At 44.3% G+C, this 15,548-nt stretch overlaps 1 protein-coding gene across 1 annotated transcript in view; it reads right to left on the reverse strand.

Moving 5' to 3' along the window:
- Positions 1–15,548, reverse strand: part of SUDS3 (SDS3 homolog, SIN3A corepressor complex component) — a 195,851-nt gene that overhangs the window by 6,702 nt on the left and 173,601 nt on the right. Inside the window, 1 exon segment of the mRNA XM_029619816.1 lies at positions 6,098–6,182. Coding sequence (XP_029475676.1) covers positions 6,098–6,182 — 85 coding nt within the window.

Below are 15,548 nucleotides of genomic sequence, written 5' to 3' on the forward strand. Positions count from 1 at the left end.
CATGCTTTCTAAACACGGGTAAGAGCTCTGTTTCCTCTGCTACTATTGAGAGCAGTTATAACATTTTATATAGATGGTATTTTATACCTGATCATCTACATACATTTTATCCAACATTAGCAGGAGACTGCTGGCGCAACTGTGGTCTTGTTGATACCTTCTTCCATATATGGTGGGAGTGTCTGAAGGTTTCCTTATACTGAGACATGATCATAAATTTGATCCAGCAGATGCTGGGGACTACAATGTCTAAGGAATCAGAGCTCTTCTTACTAAACATTCCCTTTCCACATTTGGATCTCAATGCTGCTTTTAATGGCTGGTCAGGTGCTTGTTGCTGCCAAGTGTGAATAAGTGAGGTGATGGAGAAAGGTTCAAGTTCCATCGGAGTCTTCCTTATGTACTTGTCTTGAGCAGGTCTATCATTTGGGTAGACTTACTGTGCATAAAAGGGATGCTTTATGGAAATTTGAACGGATACTGGATCCTTATAAGAGATGGAAGAAGAGGTATTTGGCATGAATACAGTCTTTTCGCTTTAATTTTCTCTCTTTTCTGTATCCTCATTCTATTTTACTAGGATACAATATAATTACAGAATGTTGTAAAGGATTTCAATGTTTAAGGTAGAACCAGGCATTGTTGTTGTACAGAGGGTGGAGAATAGAATAATAATAAGGACCTATGTTGTTGCTTGTTAATAGAAGGATTTTGTTTTGTTATTCTGTCATAATGAGCTGCCCAAGGTCATGATGTGTAGTGCACTCTCTAGATTTTGATTGTTGTGTCTCAAGAGTATTGTCAACTGGAGAGCATTAACTGTGAAGGTAATTTTCAAAAGGAATTACATATTTAAATGTAACTACTATTGTAGCAATTTTCAAAAGCCATTTAACATAAGAACATAAGAACATGCCATACTGGGTCAGACCAAGGGTCCATCAAACCCAGCATCCTGTTTCCAACAGTGGCCAATCCAGGCCATAAGAACCTGGCAAGTACCCAAAAACTAAAATGTACTTTAACAGGTAAATCCTATGGACAATTCAATGGCATATATTGTAGCAATTTTCAAAAGCCCACTTATTCGGGTAAAGTGCATTTATACATGTAAAACACTTTTAAGCATGTAAATGCTTCTGAAAATCAGGCCCTACATGAGTCATATGTTCGGGAAGAAGGGGGGGCAGGGGTAGCTATATAAAAAAATTGTGTTTATTGCCTTATACAGAGGTCATTGATTTGGTATTATCTGTATTGATTGAGATGGTCGATAAAACTTCAAATTATATTTTTTTTTTAAAAGTTTTTTTTTTTATGAAAAAGGTGGTAGATACATAGAACAGTCTCTTGGCAATTGTGATGGAAGCCAAATGTGACAAAATTTAAGAAAGCCTGAGACAAACACAGAGGATCCATAGCTGTAAAAAAAAAAAAAAAGGGAAGAAAAAGTCAGAGATCAACTGGGCTCTATAGCATTACACTAGATGAGCCCTATGGTCCTTACCTACTATTTTATTCTGTTTCTATGAAAAGAACTTTTTAAAAATTTAAATGTTTTGGTGAAATTTCTGAGCCACTCTCCCACAACAAGTCTGCTTACATACTGCCGGTAAAAGGTAATGCGTTATGTTCTTGCTAATTTAAGACGGGCACGTCAAGCTGGAGGCATCAGGCCGACAGAAGACAGTTGTGGGTCCCCTGCACAGGTTGGCAAATATATTGTTTATATGTACTACAGAAATGGCCTGTTGAATTACCCCAGAACTCCAGGTGCACATAAGCAAACCTACTAGCAGAAGAGCAGAGATCAAAACCAATAATACGTAACGTTTTACAAAAACAAGACACAAACTGCTTCTTAGCAGTGGCAACATAGTCTTTATGCAGACTAAAGATATTTGTCTATCATTTTCAGCTTTCTTCTGAAAGTTCTAGACACCTACTGCTAATTTTATGTTTCAAATATCCCTGAACCCATTGATCATTTAAGCAGCTAAGATTATGCTCACTTTGTTCCTGAAAACCGCTATGGAAGATGTCAGCAAATGTAGGCTAATCTACAGCCTTTTATTAACACAATAACATTTTTTTTTTAATTCAAATTTCTTATATTCCACCCAATCTGGTACATCCATTCTAGGTGGATTACAGTGCTAACATAAAACGTTTTAAACATACCAAACAATATATGAAATCTCATATGCAATACTCCTAAATCAGAGTGCCCCAAATCAAATTTTCTTTGAAGAATTTTAATGCTTCTGTTTCTATCAGTTTCATCTATCTTGAACAGTCTGTCATATAAATCTGCACATGACTCAAATATTTATACATATATGCTCTGATCTACTCTCCTAAGCTTAATTGTTCCCGTCATACTGAATGCACTCCATGCCTTGCTAGCCTCCCTGGATATATTATAAGCTGCATTCTTCTCATGTGTGGTTTTGCCACTTTTCACCCCTCACAATCGCATACAGCCAGCTTGGTGGCTCAGATGGCAAATGTTGTACACTGTATGGTAGAAGGTCTCTTGTTTGATCCGCGAGTCAGGCCTCCACTTCCCAGGTCAGCTTAAGATGCTGCGCGGGCAGCGTTCACAGTCCTCAAGGGGGAGGGAAGTCATGGTCATTGCACCCGTAGGCCAGATTCAGGGTCTTGGAAGGAGCTCTGGTGCATGGCCTCCGGCCAAGGCTATCACTGTAATGATCAGTCTAGGTGTGCTGGTGGAGAGGGGAAGGGTGGAATACAAAATAGGGGACAAATCCTTGGGTAACAAAGGCTCATGGGGCAATCTCAGCCTGGTTCAGCTTGAACTGGAAGTATAAAGGAGGAGGAGGAAATTACTGGGTTAAAAAAAAAAATGTATGCATATCCCTTTGGGTCCACCTTTGTCTTTTCCTTTGTAAAGGACAGAAGGCTCACAATATATTAAAATGTGTTTAAGTTCCTCTGATCCATCTGAGTAGCTGCCCATTATGAGAAGGTTATAACTCACATTTTCAAAGGGATACCACAATTAGTTAATTATTCTTATAATGTAGGGAGAAGATGCAGCATGGTAATATATTTTGGGGGCCTAACAGAGGGTAAGCAAATGGGTTAATTGTTTCAGCTGCATTTCTGCTGTTGAGCTGATTTGGAATATTTCATTTCTAATGTGTCATCCTAATTTCATGCAAATATGTGCTTGCAACCTTTTTGTGAAAACTTGTATGAAAAATAACACCTGTGTACTTTACACCTGCTCTTTTGTGCAGACGGCCAAGATTGAAAAATAGAACAATCCTTTTTTTTTTTTTTTTTAACTATCAGTTATGCATGTTAAACATGCCCAAAGGACACTTCCTTTTAATAAGGATAAAAGTACATGTGTTGGGAAGCCGATGTGTACTTTTAGCAGCATTTAAAGAAGAACATTTTTTGGCTAGGCAAATTGCTTTGAAAATTGCCCTCCTAAGGTGCAGAAAAGTTACTTGCTAAAATGAAATAGCTATCTCAGCTTTCCAGTCCATGGACTATAACATCACTGTCCCTTCTGCCCAAGCATGACTGTATCCCGTAAGCACTACAATGCTCAGCAGAGAGAAAAAATAAATCAATGTCACCCTCCAGCTAGTGGCTTGGGTCATACAATGGAAGTATGTTACAAATACAAGAATAATACCAAAAATAATCTAACCTGATAAAGCACATTTTATCTAAACCTAGTTTTTCAAGTTGCTACTCTACCATTTACTGAGGAAAATGGCAATGGGACAATGTTATTACTGCTGCTTTTGTGAAACTCGAATGATCAAAGTCACAGCAATGGGATGCAAGGCTCAGGCTGATGGACAGCAGACTAGCCAGTTTCAAAATAGCAGTCTAGTAACTTGCAGAGTTCTAGAAGTCATATTGGCCTTGAAGAAAATTGGAATATTCACAGGCTGTGATTTTTTTCATTTGACCAACATGTAAATTATCCAAAGCTGATACTGTACATGAGCTTTTGAGACCACACAGGTCCTTGAGTAGGTTGCAATATTAAGAAGGGACCTGTGTGGTCTAGAATAAGTATATCACCAAGTCTTGATAAATGTAATGTTTATCCAACCAGCACAGAATACAGTCCAGTAATTATAGAAAAGTGATTTACTTTTAACAAGCTGGAGATGCCTGGAAGTCTCGGAGCAACCAAAGCCAGCCAGCCTGAAGATTTAAATTGTACTAAACTATGAAAAGACCACTATGACTTTTTTTAAATTTGAAGAAAAAAATGGGCTAATTCTATATTGTAAGCACTCTTGCTGGCTCAGGCTGGAAATGCTGCTATACAATGACAGGATGTCATGTATGAAGCAGCAGAGCCAAGAGACCCTATTTTAATGTTATGCCTGATGGGACCAGTAGGATCTAGGTCAGGGGATGGGCAAATGGTTTTACACAGGGCTACATTACTGGATCTTGCCTGTCCTGGTTTGAAGCTCTAGCTACGAAGCCAGGGGGAGGAAGGGGAAGGGTTCCCCTGGAGAAAAGGAGCAATAAGAGCTTTATGTTACAAAAACAGACAGCATAATTTCTTTACTTAAATGTGTATAACCATAAAAATGTATTACAAAATTTTTAAAAAATCATTATCAAAGTTTCTAAACCTAGAAATTTAACTTATATTTACAAGACTGCTAGACTGGAAATAATCTCTAATGAACAAAAAAAAAAAAAAAAAATCCAGCAAGAACAAAAAAAAAAAAATAAAAAAACTGTCCCAAGAACAGATTTGTTTCCTTTCACAGACATCTTCTACGCCCAGGTTACATACTGAAAACCTGAGACTTTACAATCCTTGTTACACTTAAAAGCAATGAGGATGCAGAGGTACAACTGGGGTTTGTTTGGGGTTTTTTTAATGGCATGCAAAGCCTCAATTTTTTTTTAATGTAGCCTAGGAGTGCAATATATAAATCACAAACAAAAGTATACATAAATATAATTCTTATAATGACTTGTAATGGGAGGGACTTGATGCACTTTAAGAAGTTTTGCAACTTTTAAAGTGATAAATACCCAAGCCTCAGTGGATGTGGCTGGTCTCTGGTGGTCCTTGGAAAGGTATGGGCGGCAGCGGGTATTGTTTTGGTTTTTTTTTCTTTTGCCCATTTTTTGCTGCTTAAAGCAGCAGCAGAGGCAACAGCAGAGGTCGACGGTGGCAGCAATGGTAGAAGAGAAGAGAAAGCAGAGAAACAAAGATGTTGTACAGGAGAAGAGAAAGCAGCAGCTTTTGTTCCTCTTAATTTAAAAAGCCCCAATTTTACAGTTATTCCAAATAAAAATGCAGCAGGCGAGAACAGGGGAACAAGTGGTGGTGATATTTTCAGTTTGCCAGCTTTTATTTTTTTTTTTCAGGCTTCCCTTCCCACTCCAGCTACTGCCACTGCTCCAGGTACTATTTAGTACAGCCCTTCCTCCATGGGGATCTTAGCTGCTCACTGCTCTGCACATGGGCTCCAGTAGCAATGTGAAGAGGAAGGAGTGCCCTCACAAGAAGGGAGGCAAAAATATTAACTATTAATTTACTGATGATCTCAGGAAGGGAGCAGCAATAGGACACAGCAGGACAACAGCTGTTATTTTTTTTCAAGCATTGCAGCAGTGGCAATCTCCAGTGGTCCTTGCTGGAATCAATGGTAGGCAAGTAAGCAGGGAAATGAAAAACACCATAGTATAGCATATGCCCCTACTGAAGCCATCAGTAAATGCCTAAACTGTCCGCTTTTTATGATATACAAAGTCACACATGACCTCAGATGTTTACAGGGAGCTACAACATAGGCGGTCCAGTAAATATTATTATTTTTAATAATGAGCGGGCCAGATAAAATAGTCCCATGGGGTGGTTTTGGCTTGCAAGCCATAGTTTGCCCACCCCCATTGTCTAGGTGTATCCATTGGTGAAGAAATTCAATTGCTAGGCAAGAGCAGATAAATGTAGTCAGCAAGAAGGCTGGTCTTCACCTGCTTCTATTGGAAAAAGCTTAGGGCACTGTATTCATCCTTTAGGAGGAAGATGGAAAAGGCCTTCCTGTCCTCTGAAATGAAAAGGAAAGCTTGGTACCTCATTTGTCCCCACAGAGCTGATCACGCAGCTGATCTTCGTGTTTTCCTTAGACTCCAGATATATGGCCTGGCTTTTGTGGTACCTGGGAAAAGAAGACAGAACTTTCTGATACTGCTTACGAGTATCTAAAAAATAAGTTAACTTACAACTATTATTGCTAATGTATACAGTGCTACACAAGATAAATAACAAACTAAGGGGATCATTTATAAAAATGCGATAGGCCCTTACCGCATGCGATAGCATCATATCGTATGGTGCGATGCAAATTCAGAAAATAGGAGTTAGGGGCGGAGAGTGGGCTGGGTTAGGCTGTCCGCGAAGAGCTATCGCACAGCCGTAACGCCGATTTTAACTACACCTCTTTGAATTGCGTTAGGCTGTACGATAAGGTTTCATCGCCTTTTGCAATGTCTCCTGTAAGGCCCATTTGAGGAGAATTGAAGGGCCCAGAGCCTTGGGGGGGGGGGGGGGGGGAGAGCGAGAGAGAGAGCAAGAGAGAGAGAGAGAGACTGGCCATAATTTCATCTTCATAGGTAGGTATTTGTATCCCTATGATAGGCCCACCTAGTAACTCGAGGTGGGGTTTAGGTATGAGTGTAGGGGGTTAGGGGCCACTTTGACATTCTATGTGACACATACGAACAGAACAGTGGTCTCTTGTGATTTGATGACCTTCGGAGTGAGGAAACTCACTCCAAGATGAGATTTGTGGAGTGTTCTCTCAACCTAGCTTGATGGTCTCTCTACCTGGGTAACATCAAGCTAGGTTGAGAGAATACTGCTCAAATCTCATCTTGGAGTGAGTTTCCTCACTCTGAAGGCCATCAGATCTTCACAAGAGACCACTGTTCTGTTCGTACATGTCACATAGAATGTCAAAGTGGCCCCTAACCCTCTACACTCATACCTAAACCCCACCTCGAGTTACTAGGTGGGCCTATCATAAGGATACAAATACCTACCCTCTGGGGATGACATTATGGCCAGTCTCTCTCTCAAAAATGGTCCTCCCAGTGTTCTTATGCAGGAAATACAACAGGTCTGACACCTATCGCAAATTCAGATAATGTTATCGCAATGTGCACTAACTTAGCTCTTCGCATAGCTAATTAGCGCAAATTGTGATAAACTGAAGTTTTGCATAAAACACGCCCCTTTTGCTATCGCATGCGGTACTTACCGCATTTTGATAAATCCAGGCCTAAGTCTGGATATCAAGACATGACAGCCTGCTCATAGTGATACAGTAAGTGGTGAAATTGGAACTGGAAAATGGTCTCTAAGTTTCATAAGTCTGTGCCTAATCTCTATACTGTACTGCTAAATTCTGCTTTCACAGCTGCTGCAGGGTAGTCATGGACACTTGTACACAGCCATGATATAAAGTCGAAAAACAGATAAGGCAATATTCTGAGCAACCTATCTGCTGTTTTGCTGGTCAAATGATTATCTTCTAATAGATAAAGGACAGTATTTGGAAGGCAATTAATATGTTAGCTAAAATCCACAAATACAGCAGAAAGAGTAGGCACAAGCATGCAGACTGAGAACAAAAAAGCATGACTAAAGGTAGGTGCATGCTTCAACAGAAAGGGAAAGAATAACATTGTACCATTAAAAAAAAAAAAAAAAAAAAAGACACAAACGGAAATAAAGCAAATCATGCTATGGAATTTACTAGTAAGAAGCAATAACCATGTGCACTTAATAAAATCCTGCTCCAGTGAGTGCAAGGATCTATGTACAGACATAAAATCCATGTAGCTTGCTAAGAATTCATTGTGTGAATATGCTGAAGTCTCAAGGCAAACCTCCAGTAATGTTTGACTTCCAGCATCAAAGAGAGTGAGTGGCATGTCTGGGGAAGACACTTTCTATCGATAAGCATGGCTGAATTAGCCACGATCTGTAGGTGATGTCATCTGGCGGCACTGAACAGATCTGTCTCTCTAAGCTTGTAGAGATTTGAACTTTACTGAGCATATGTGGAGTTCCGGCATGGATGTTGCCTCAGAGTCTTCTTTGTCTATTTTTGTCTGCATTTTGCGTAGACGGTTTTTCTGTCTCTCTTCAAAGTTTTTCTCCAGAGTCCTAAAATTCTCTAAAACTTGCTGTTTTCAGTGACACACAACAGCACTTTTCAATGCTACTAAGTCTTTAGGATTATAATAATAATAATAATAATAATAATAATAAAAAGAACAAACAAGAAGGGAAGAACGGCATTTTAAGTTTCCTTGAATTTTCTAGAACATGATGTCAAAGAAAACGATTATTGGCTTCAAGTCATGTGCTTGGTGGCAAATCATGCCCATCGTGGATAGTCAAGAAAAGTGATATGAATACTTCAGTCCAGATCATGACCAATTGAACTGTACTGCATGTGGCTGAATGGCCCCAAATTCTCAATGATCCTGAGCAGAAAAAACAGCAAGCCTACAGCCAAGAAGCAAAAGCATTTCAACTTCTGGATGTCATCACTTCTGTTTCCTCTAGAAGCAAATTCTCAAGCAAAGGCTCTTCACACTGTGAAAACCCGGACTGGCAGCCCCAGGTGTGTCAAGCACTAGATCACCTCGTTCCTCTCAGTCAGTCAAATTGCCTACCAAGACAAAGCATTGAGACTCATCGATACACTCAGTGCATTCTGCCCGTGCCTTCCAAAAAGGGTACGACAGCATCAGGCAAAAATCGCACCACAGAAAGATGCATCAAAGTCATCAAAGCAATGTTTCCTGATATTTCCAGAATTATTCAGGAAAGAAGAAGGGGATTTCCTTTCAATAAGATAATAAACTATTGCCTCAGTGCTACATTTTTTTTAAGGTACCCTTGTAAATGTATCATAAAAAAGAATGATGACTGTTATATTTTTTTCTCTCTAGAACAAGTAAGTCTTTTTGGATACCAGAGCTCTGCTATAGCCACATGCACTTCTATTTGATCTAGTCGAAAATATATTAAAGTAGTGCCCATCAGGTTAATTTTTTTTTTCCTCTTTATAAATTTCCTTTATCTCCTTGAAGACCACCCCCTTTGCTTAATGCATTTGTGATTGTATTTAGGTTACCATATATTTAATGTTTCTAATTGTAATTTGTTTTTCTTTTTTGTATTTATATCTTATTTGGCACCTAAATGGAGAAATTACTTACCTGATAATTTCATTTTCCTTAGTGTAGACAGATGGACTCAGGACCAATGGTTATAGTGTACTCCTGATAGCAGTTGGAGACGGATCAGATTTCAATCTGACGTCAGCCCTAGTACATATACCCCTGCAGGAAGTGCAGCTCTTCAGTATTCTCCTCGAAAAGCATTGTGGATATAGATATGACTGAATAATTTGAATAACTTGATTAACTTTATAACTTGGATGACGTGATTAACTTTATAACTTGGCTAACAAATTTGAACCGGTTGAATTGGTTATAGCTGGAGACTGCCAGTGCCCTCAACCAAGAAACATCGACACCCAGTAGGATGGGTGTCCTAGCTGAAGGAAAGCATGGCTTACCCGTGAATCCCCTGAGAATTCCATGAGTAATGGCAGCCGTGGGTGGGATGCTGAGTCCATCTGTCTACACTAAGGAAAACGAAATTATCAGGTAAGTAATTTCTCCATTTCCTAGCGTGTAGCAGATGGACTCAGGACCAATGGGATGCATAAAAGCTTCTCCTGAACCGGGTGGGAGGCTGCCCGTGACCCACTTAGTGCTGCCCTTGCAAATGCTGTGTCCTTCCGAGCCTGAACATCCAGGCGGTAAAACCTGGAGAAGGTATGGATGGAGGACCATGTCACCGCCCTGCAGATCTCGGCAGGTGACAGCATCTTGGCTTCCGCCCAGGACACCGCCTGGGCTCTAGTAGAATAGGCCTTGACTTGTAAAGGCGGTGGCTTGCCTGTTTCTACTTAGGCCGCCTTGATGACTTCTTTGATCCAGCGGGCTATGGTTGCTTGCGAGGCCGCTTCCCCTTGCTTCTTCCCGCTGTGAAGGACAAATGGATGGTCCGTCTTTCGTACGGATTCCGACCTTTCCAGGTACCGGATTAGGAGTCTGCCGATGTTGACATGGCATAGACTTCGAGCCTCTTCCGAATTCCTATGTTCATCTGGCGATGGTAGCGAGATGGTTTGGTTGAGATGAAAGTGAGACACCACTTTGGGGAGGAACAACGGAACTGTGCGTAACTGGATGGTTCCCAGGGTGAGTCTGAGGAACGGCTCCCGGCAGGACAGTGCTTGAAGCTCGGATATACTATGGGCCGAACCGACTGCCAGCAGGAAAGCTGTCTTCAATGTTAATAGTCTGAGAGACAAGCCGCGGAAAGGTCTGGAGGAGGTTCCTGCTAGGAAATCTAGGACCAGGTTGAGGTTCCAAAGAGGCACCGGCCACTTTAGGGGTGGTTGGATCTGCTTGACCCTTTCAGAAAGCATGAGACATCTGGGTGAGAAGCTATGCTGCTGCACTCGCTCTTGGTTCCGTAGCATGACAATGCAGCCACCTGTACCTTGATGGAGTTGAGAGACAATCCCTTCTGTAGGCCGTTCTGCAGGAATTCCAAAATCGCAGGAATTTTGACTGAGCGTGGTATGATGTCGCGGTCCTCACACCAGGCTTCGAATACTCTCCAAATCCTTATGTATGTTATAGATGTGGAGAACTTGCGTACTCGGAGTAGGGTGTCAATTACTGCCCTCGAGTATCCGCTCTTCCTCAGGCAAGTCCTCTTAATGGCCAGACTGTAAGAGAGAATCAAGCTGGATCCTCATGGAGGATTGGTCCCTGTTGGAGCAGGTCTGTGTGTGGAGGTAGCGGGAGGGGGCTTCCTGTCAGCAGTCTTTGCATGTCTGCGTTCCAGGGTCTTCTTGGCCAGTCCGGGGCCACTAGAAGTTCTGGTCCCCTGTGGTGTCCTATCTTGTAGAAGATTGCGCCCAATAGGGGAATTGGCGGGAAGGTGTATAACAGAGTCACCTGTGGCTAGGACTGTATCAGGGTATCGATTCCCAAGGACTGGGGTTCCCACCTGCGGCTGAAGAAACTGGGCACTTGGGCGTTGGACTGATTTGCCAGAATGTCCATGATTGGTGTTCCCCAACGGTTTACTATCAATTGGAATGCTGTGGTCGACAGCCTCCATTCTCCTGGGTCTAGACTTTCTCTGCTGAGGTAATCCACAGCGACATTGTCTTTCCCGGCGATGTGGAAGGTCGAGATCTCTTGAAGGTTCGCTTCCGCCCATGACATTAGGGGGTCTATTTCTAGAGACACCTGTTGGCTTCTGGTTCCTCCCTGACGGTTGATGTAGGCCACTGTTGTGGCGTTGTCCGACATTACTCTGACTGCTTTGTCTCGGAGTCTGTGACCGAATCGTAGGCGGGCTAGTCTGACTGCCCGGGCTTCTAGGTGATTGATGTTCCATCCCGCCTCTTCTTTGTTCCATTGCCCTTGGGCGGTTAGCCCCTGGCAGTGTGCGTCCCATCCTTGTAGGCTGGCATCCGAGGTGAGCAGGATCCAGGTTGGTGAGGAAAGTCTCGTTCCCTGGCTCAGATGGCCTTCTTGTAGCCACCATTGTAGTTGGGCCCGAACCCTGTCCGGGAGCTGAAGATGTATGGTGTAGTTCTGGGACAGTGGATTCCATCGTGATAGTAGTGAGCATTGTAGGGGTCTCATGTGAGCTCGTGCCCATGGCACTACTTCCAGTGTGGATGCCATGAGGCCGAGGACTTGTAGGTAGTCCCATGCTGTGGGGCGAAGTTCGTCAACAGGGTTCATAACTGGGTCATCAGTTTTGATTTCCTTGTCGGTGTCAGGATGACCTTGTCTTGTTTGGTATCGAACAGGACTCCCAAGCATTCTAGAGATTGGGAGGGCTGCAGGCAGCTCTTGTTTGTGTTTGTCACCCACCCGAGACTCTCCAGTAGAGTTTTGACTCTGTTGGTTGCCTGGTGGCTTTCCTCTGGGGATTTCACCCTGATCAGCCAATCGTCTAGATAAGGGTGCACATGGATTCCTTCCTTCCTCAGTGTTGCTGCCACCACCACTATGATCTTTGTGAACGTCCGGGGTGCAGTGGCTAACCCGAATGATAGTGCCCGGAACTGGTAGTGATGGTCCAGGATCGAGAAGCGTAGAAAACGCTGATGCTCTTGATGGATCGGAACGTGTAGGTAGGCTTCCGACAGGTCCAGGGATGTAAGGAACTCTCCTGGTTGTATAGCCCTTATTACTGAGCGTAGGGCTTCCATGTGGAAGCGAGGAATCTTCAGGAGACGGTTGACAGCCTTGAGGTCCAGGATGGGTCTGAACATTCCTTCTTTCCTGGGGACGATAAAATAGATGGAATAATGTCCAATATTTATTTGTTGTGGAGGCACTGGTGTTATAGCCTCTAAGGCTAGCAATCTGGTCAGTGTAGCTTCCACTGCCATCCTCTTGGAAAAGTCGTGGCAGGGGGATTCCACAAACCTGTCCGCAAGAAGGTGGTGGAAATCCAGGTAATATCCCTCTTGAATGATGGATAGGAACCACTTATCCGAAGTTATCTCAACCCATCTTTTGTAGAATAGGGAAAGTCTGCTCCCTATGGCTTCTTCCTTTGGACGGATCGACTGATTTTCCTTGTGGGGTGCGGCTGGGGCCTGGGCTCGAGCTGGCTCCCCTTTTGTTGTGCTTGTTCCAAAAGGACTGGCTTCGGCCTGCGGGACGGGCCGTTTGATATGTGCTTCTATATGAGTTGAAGCGCTGTGATCCTCTGCTCCTGCAGGTTCGGGGGAAGGATCACTGGTTTCTCTTATTCCTGTCCTCCAGTAGCCGTGGCAGTGGGGACTCGCCCCATTTGTTGGCTAGTTTCTCTAGTTCGCTTCCGAACAGGAGTGTTCCCTTGAAAGGCATCCTTGTGAGTCTCGTTTTGGAGGATGCGTCGGCCGACCAGTTTCAGAGCCACCAGATCAGAAGCGGTGTCTGCGAGAAATGATACTGCTGGTTCCAGGGCCTCTCCAGGAGTGTTGTTCCTGGTCTGTGATAAGCAGGCATGTGTCACCACAGCACAGCAGGCCACGATCTGTAAAGACATAACGGAAACGTCAAAGGACTGTTTGAGGATAGATTCCAGATGTCTGTCTTGAGTATCCTTGAGTGCTGCTCCTCTCTCCACCGGGATAATAGTCCGCTTCGAGACCGCAAAGACCATGGCATCCACTTTCGGACATGCCAGGAGATCTTTGGGGGCTGGGTCCAGAAGGTACATGGCTACCAGAGCCCGCCCCCCTTTGAACGTAGTTTCCGGGGCATCCCATTCCAGGTCAATTAGTTGCTGGACGGCTTGTAATAATGGGAAATGATGGGAGGTCTGACTGAGTCCCTCCAGTAGAGGGTTCGTCTTAGGTTCCCCTGAGGCACTTGTGCCCAGGATAGCAAGCTCTTTTAAGCTGTGTGAGACCAGGTCTGGAAGCTCGTCCTTGGTGAAGAACAGTCTCATGGTTCGGTGGGGCTCTGTTCCCGGAGGGAGTTCCCCTTCTTCCAGGGGTTCTGAATCCTCATCCGAGTTGTCCGGGTCCCCGAAGGTGGGACTTCTGGGTGGTAGGATCATTTCCCTGGGCATAAAGGGTCCCAGAATGTTGAGGTCCTCTGGTGGAGCTTGTGGCATTATTACAGGAGGCCCCGGTTGCATGTGGACGAAGGTATGCAGACCTTTGAAGAATTCCACCCAGGAGATAGATGCTGGGTCTAGACTAAGAGGCACTGTGTCCCTGGGGAGCCCCGATTGAGGGAGGGTCCCGATGTGCAATGCTAGGTCCGGCGTACTGTTTGAGAGGCCGGAACCCAGTACCGGCTGGGGAGGGCCATGAGTTGGATCCCTTAGGGCCTCTTCGCACTGTATACACAGGGCCGTGGCCTCCTCATGCTGTGTAGCTCTAATGTGGCATGCTGGGCAAAGGCCCTGAGCCTTGAGTTTCTTTTCCGGTGGTGCCATGGGTTGTGCGCGTAAAATACAGTTGTGCGCTCCGGTGTGTGTCGAAGTTGTGCGCGTAGATTTGGTGCGCGCTCAGGGAGATGTGAGCGCTGTTGTGCGCACAGGTCGAAGTTATGCACCCGGCACAGTGGCTACGCGCGTCGCTTGTGCGCAGGGTACTTGGGTGCGTGACGTTGTGTGCACAAGGTATTTGTGAGCATGGCTCACCTCTGTGTGCACGGATCGGAATGGCGGACAGGGTGGCGAACAGAGCAAAATGGTGACGGCGACCACGTGAACAATATGGCGACCACCTCTGAGGGTCTCCACGTGGGAGGACCCTCGGATCTGACCGGGGTCTAGCCCTGCTAGGGCAGATCAACCCGGTGGCACTGGTCCCGGCTGGCAACCTGTGCGTCTCCTCGAGCTTCGGAGACCGGAGACTTTTAAATAGATTTCTACCTTACCTTGTCTCGGTGGTTCCCAGTCTCGTTCCGGGCGGTCTCCGGCTGCGGGGGGAGAGGGAAAATACCATCACCGCCACGCTCGAGGTTGTACCCGCTGCCCCTCAGCCTCACCCGATGTCGGGGGCTAGGTCCCCGCCGAGAGTCGGCCGCCGGACCGAGGCTTACCTCCGAGGGATCGCGGAAATCACCTCGGGAATTCTCAACTGGGGGAGGGACCCAATGGGTGTCACCGCAGGAGAGCAGGGCTCGTCTGTAGAGATAAGATTTCTTCTTAATTTGGTTTTCTTTGGTAAAATTACTCTAACGCTGTGTGAGCGTGCATAGAGTCCCTAACTGCTATGGAGACGGAAAATACTGAAGAGCTGCACTTCCTGCAGGGGTATATGTACTAGGGCTGACGTCAGATTGAAATCTGATCCGTCTCCAACTGCTATCAGGAGTACACTCTTCCCATTGGTCCTGAGTCCATCTGCTACATGCTAGGAAAATGTTTCTTTTCCAAAGGCTTTGATACTTTGTAATGTATAAAATGCATAAATAAAATGGAAAAAAAAGTTGATACATAGAGCTTTGGGACATTTGACATGTCAAAATGACTGATGCATGCTGCACTGGAGCATCGGTGTGCCCAAAGCAAAGTGCACTAGAGTCCACAACATAAGGTGCATTGGTCCACTCAATGCACGATGCACTGGAGCACTGTACTGACTAGCCCATGGTACATCTCACTTCTTGATGCATGCTGCATCAAAGAAGCCGATGCATGACACATCAAAGTCCCCAATGCGATATGCACTGAAAGAATCAAGGTCATTTTGCACACCACAGTAAGCATCAAAGCACACATCAATGCAAACTACAACTACCTCTATGCATTCTATACAAAAAGAGGAAAAAATACACCTCAACAGTTCAGATGAGGGTTCAAATATCTCTCTATTTTATTATTCCACAGTTTTGCGGCGATCAAAACAAGCAGATCAACCAATTACATTTCCAGTACTGCCAGTGCACACAGGTGA

Source organism: Rhinatrema bivittatum, chromosome 11 (assembly GCF_901001135.1).
Source record: "Rhinatrema bivittatum chromosome 11, aRhiBiv1.1, whole genome shotgun sequence".
In the NCBI taxonomy this organism is placed as follows: domain Eukaryota; kingdom Metazoa; phylum Chordata; class Amphibia; order Gymnophiona; family Rhinatrematidae; genus Rhinatrema; species Rhinatrema bivittatum.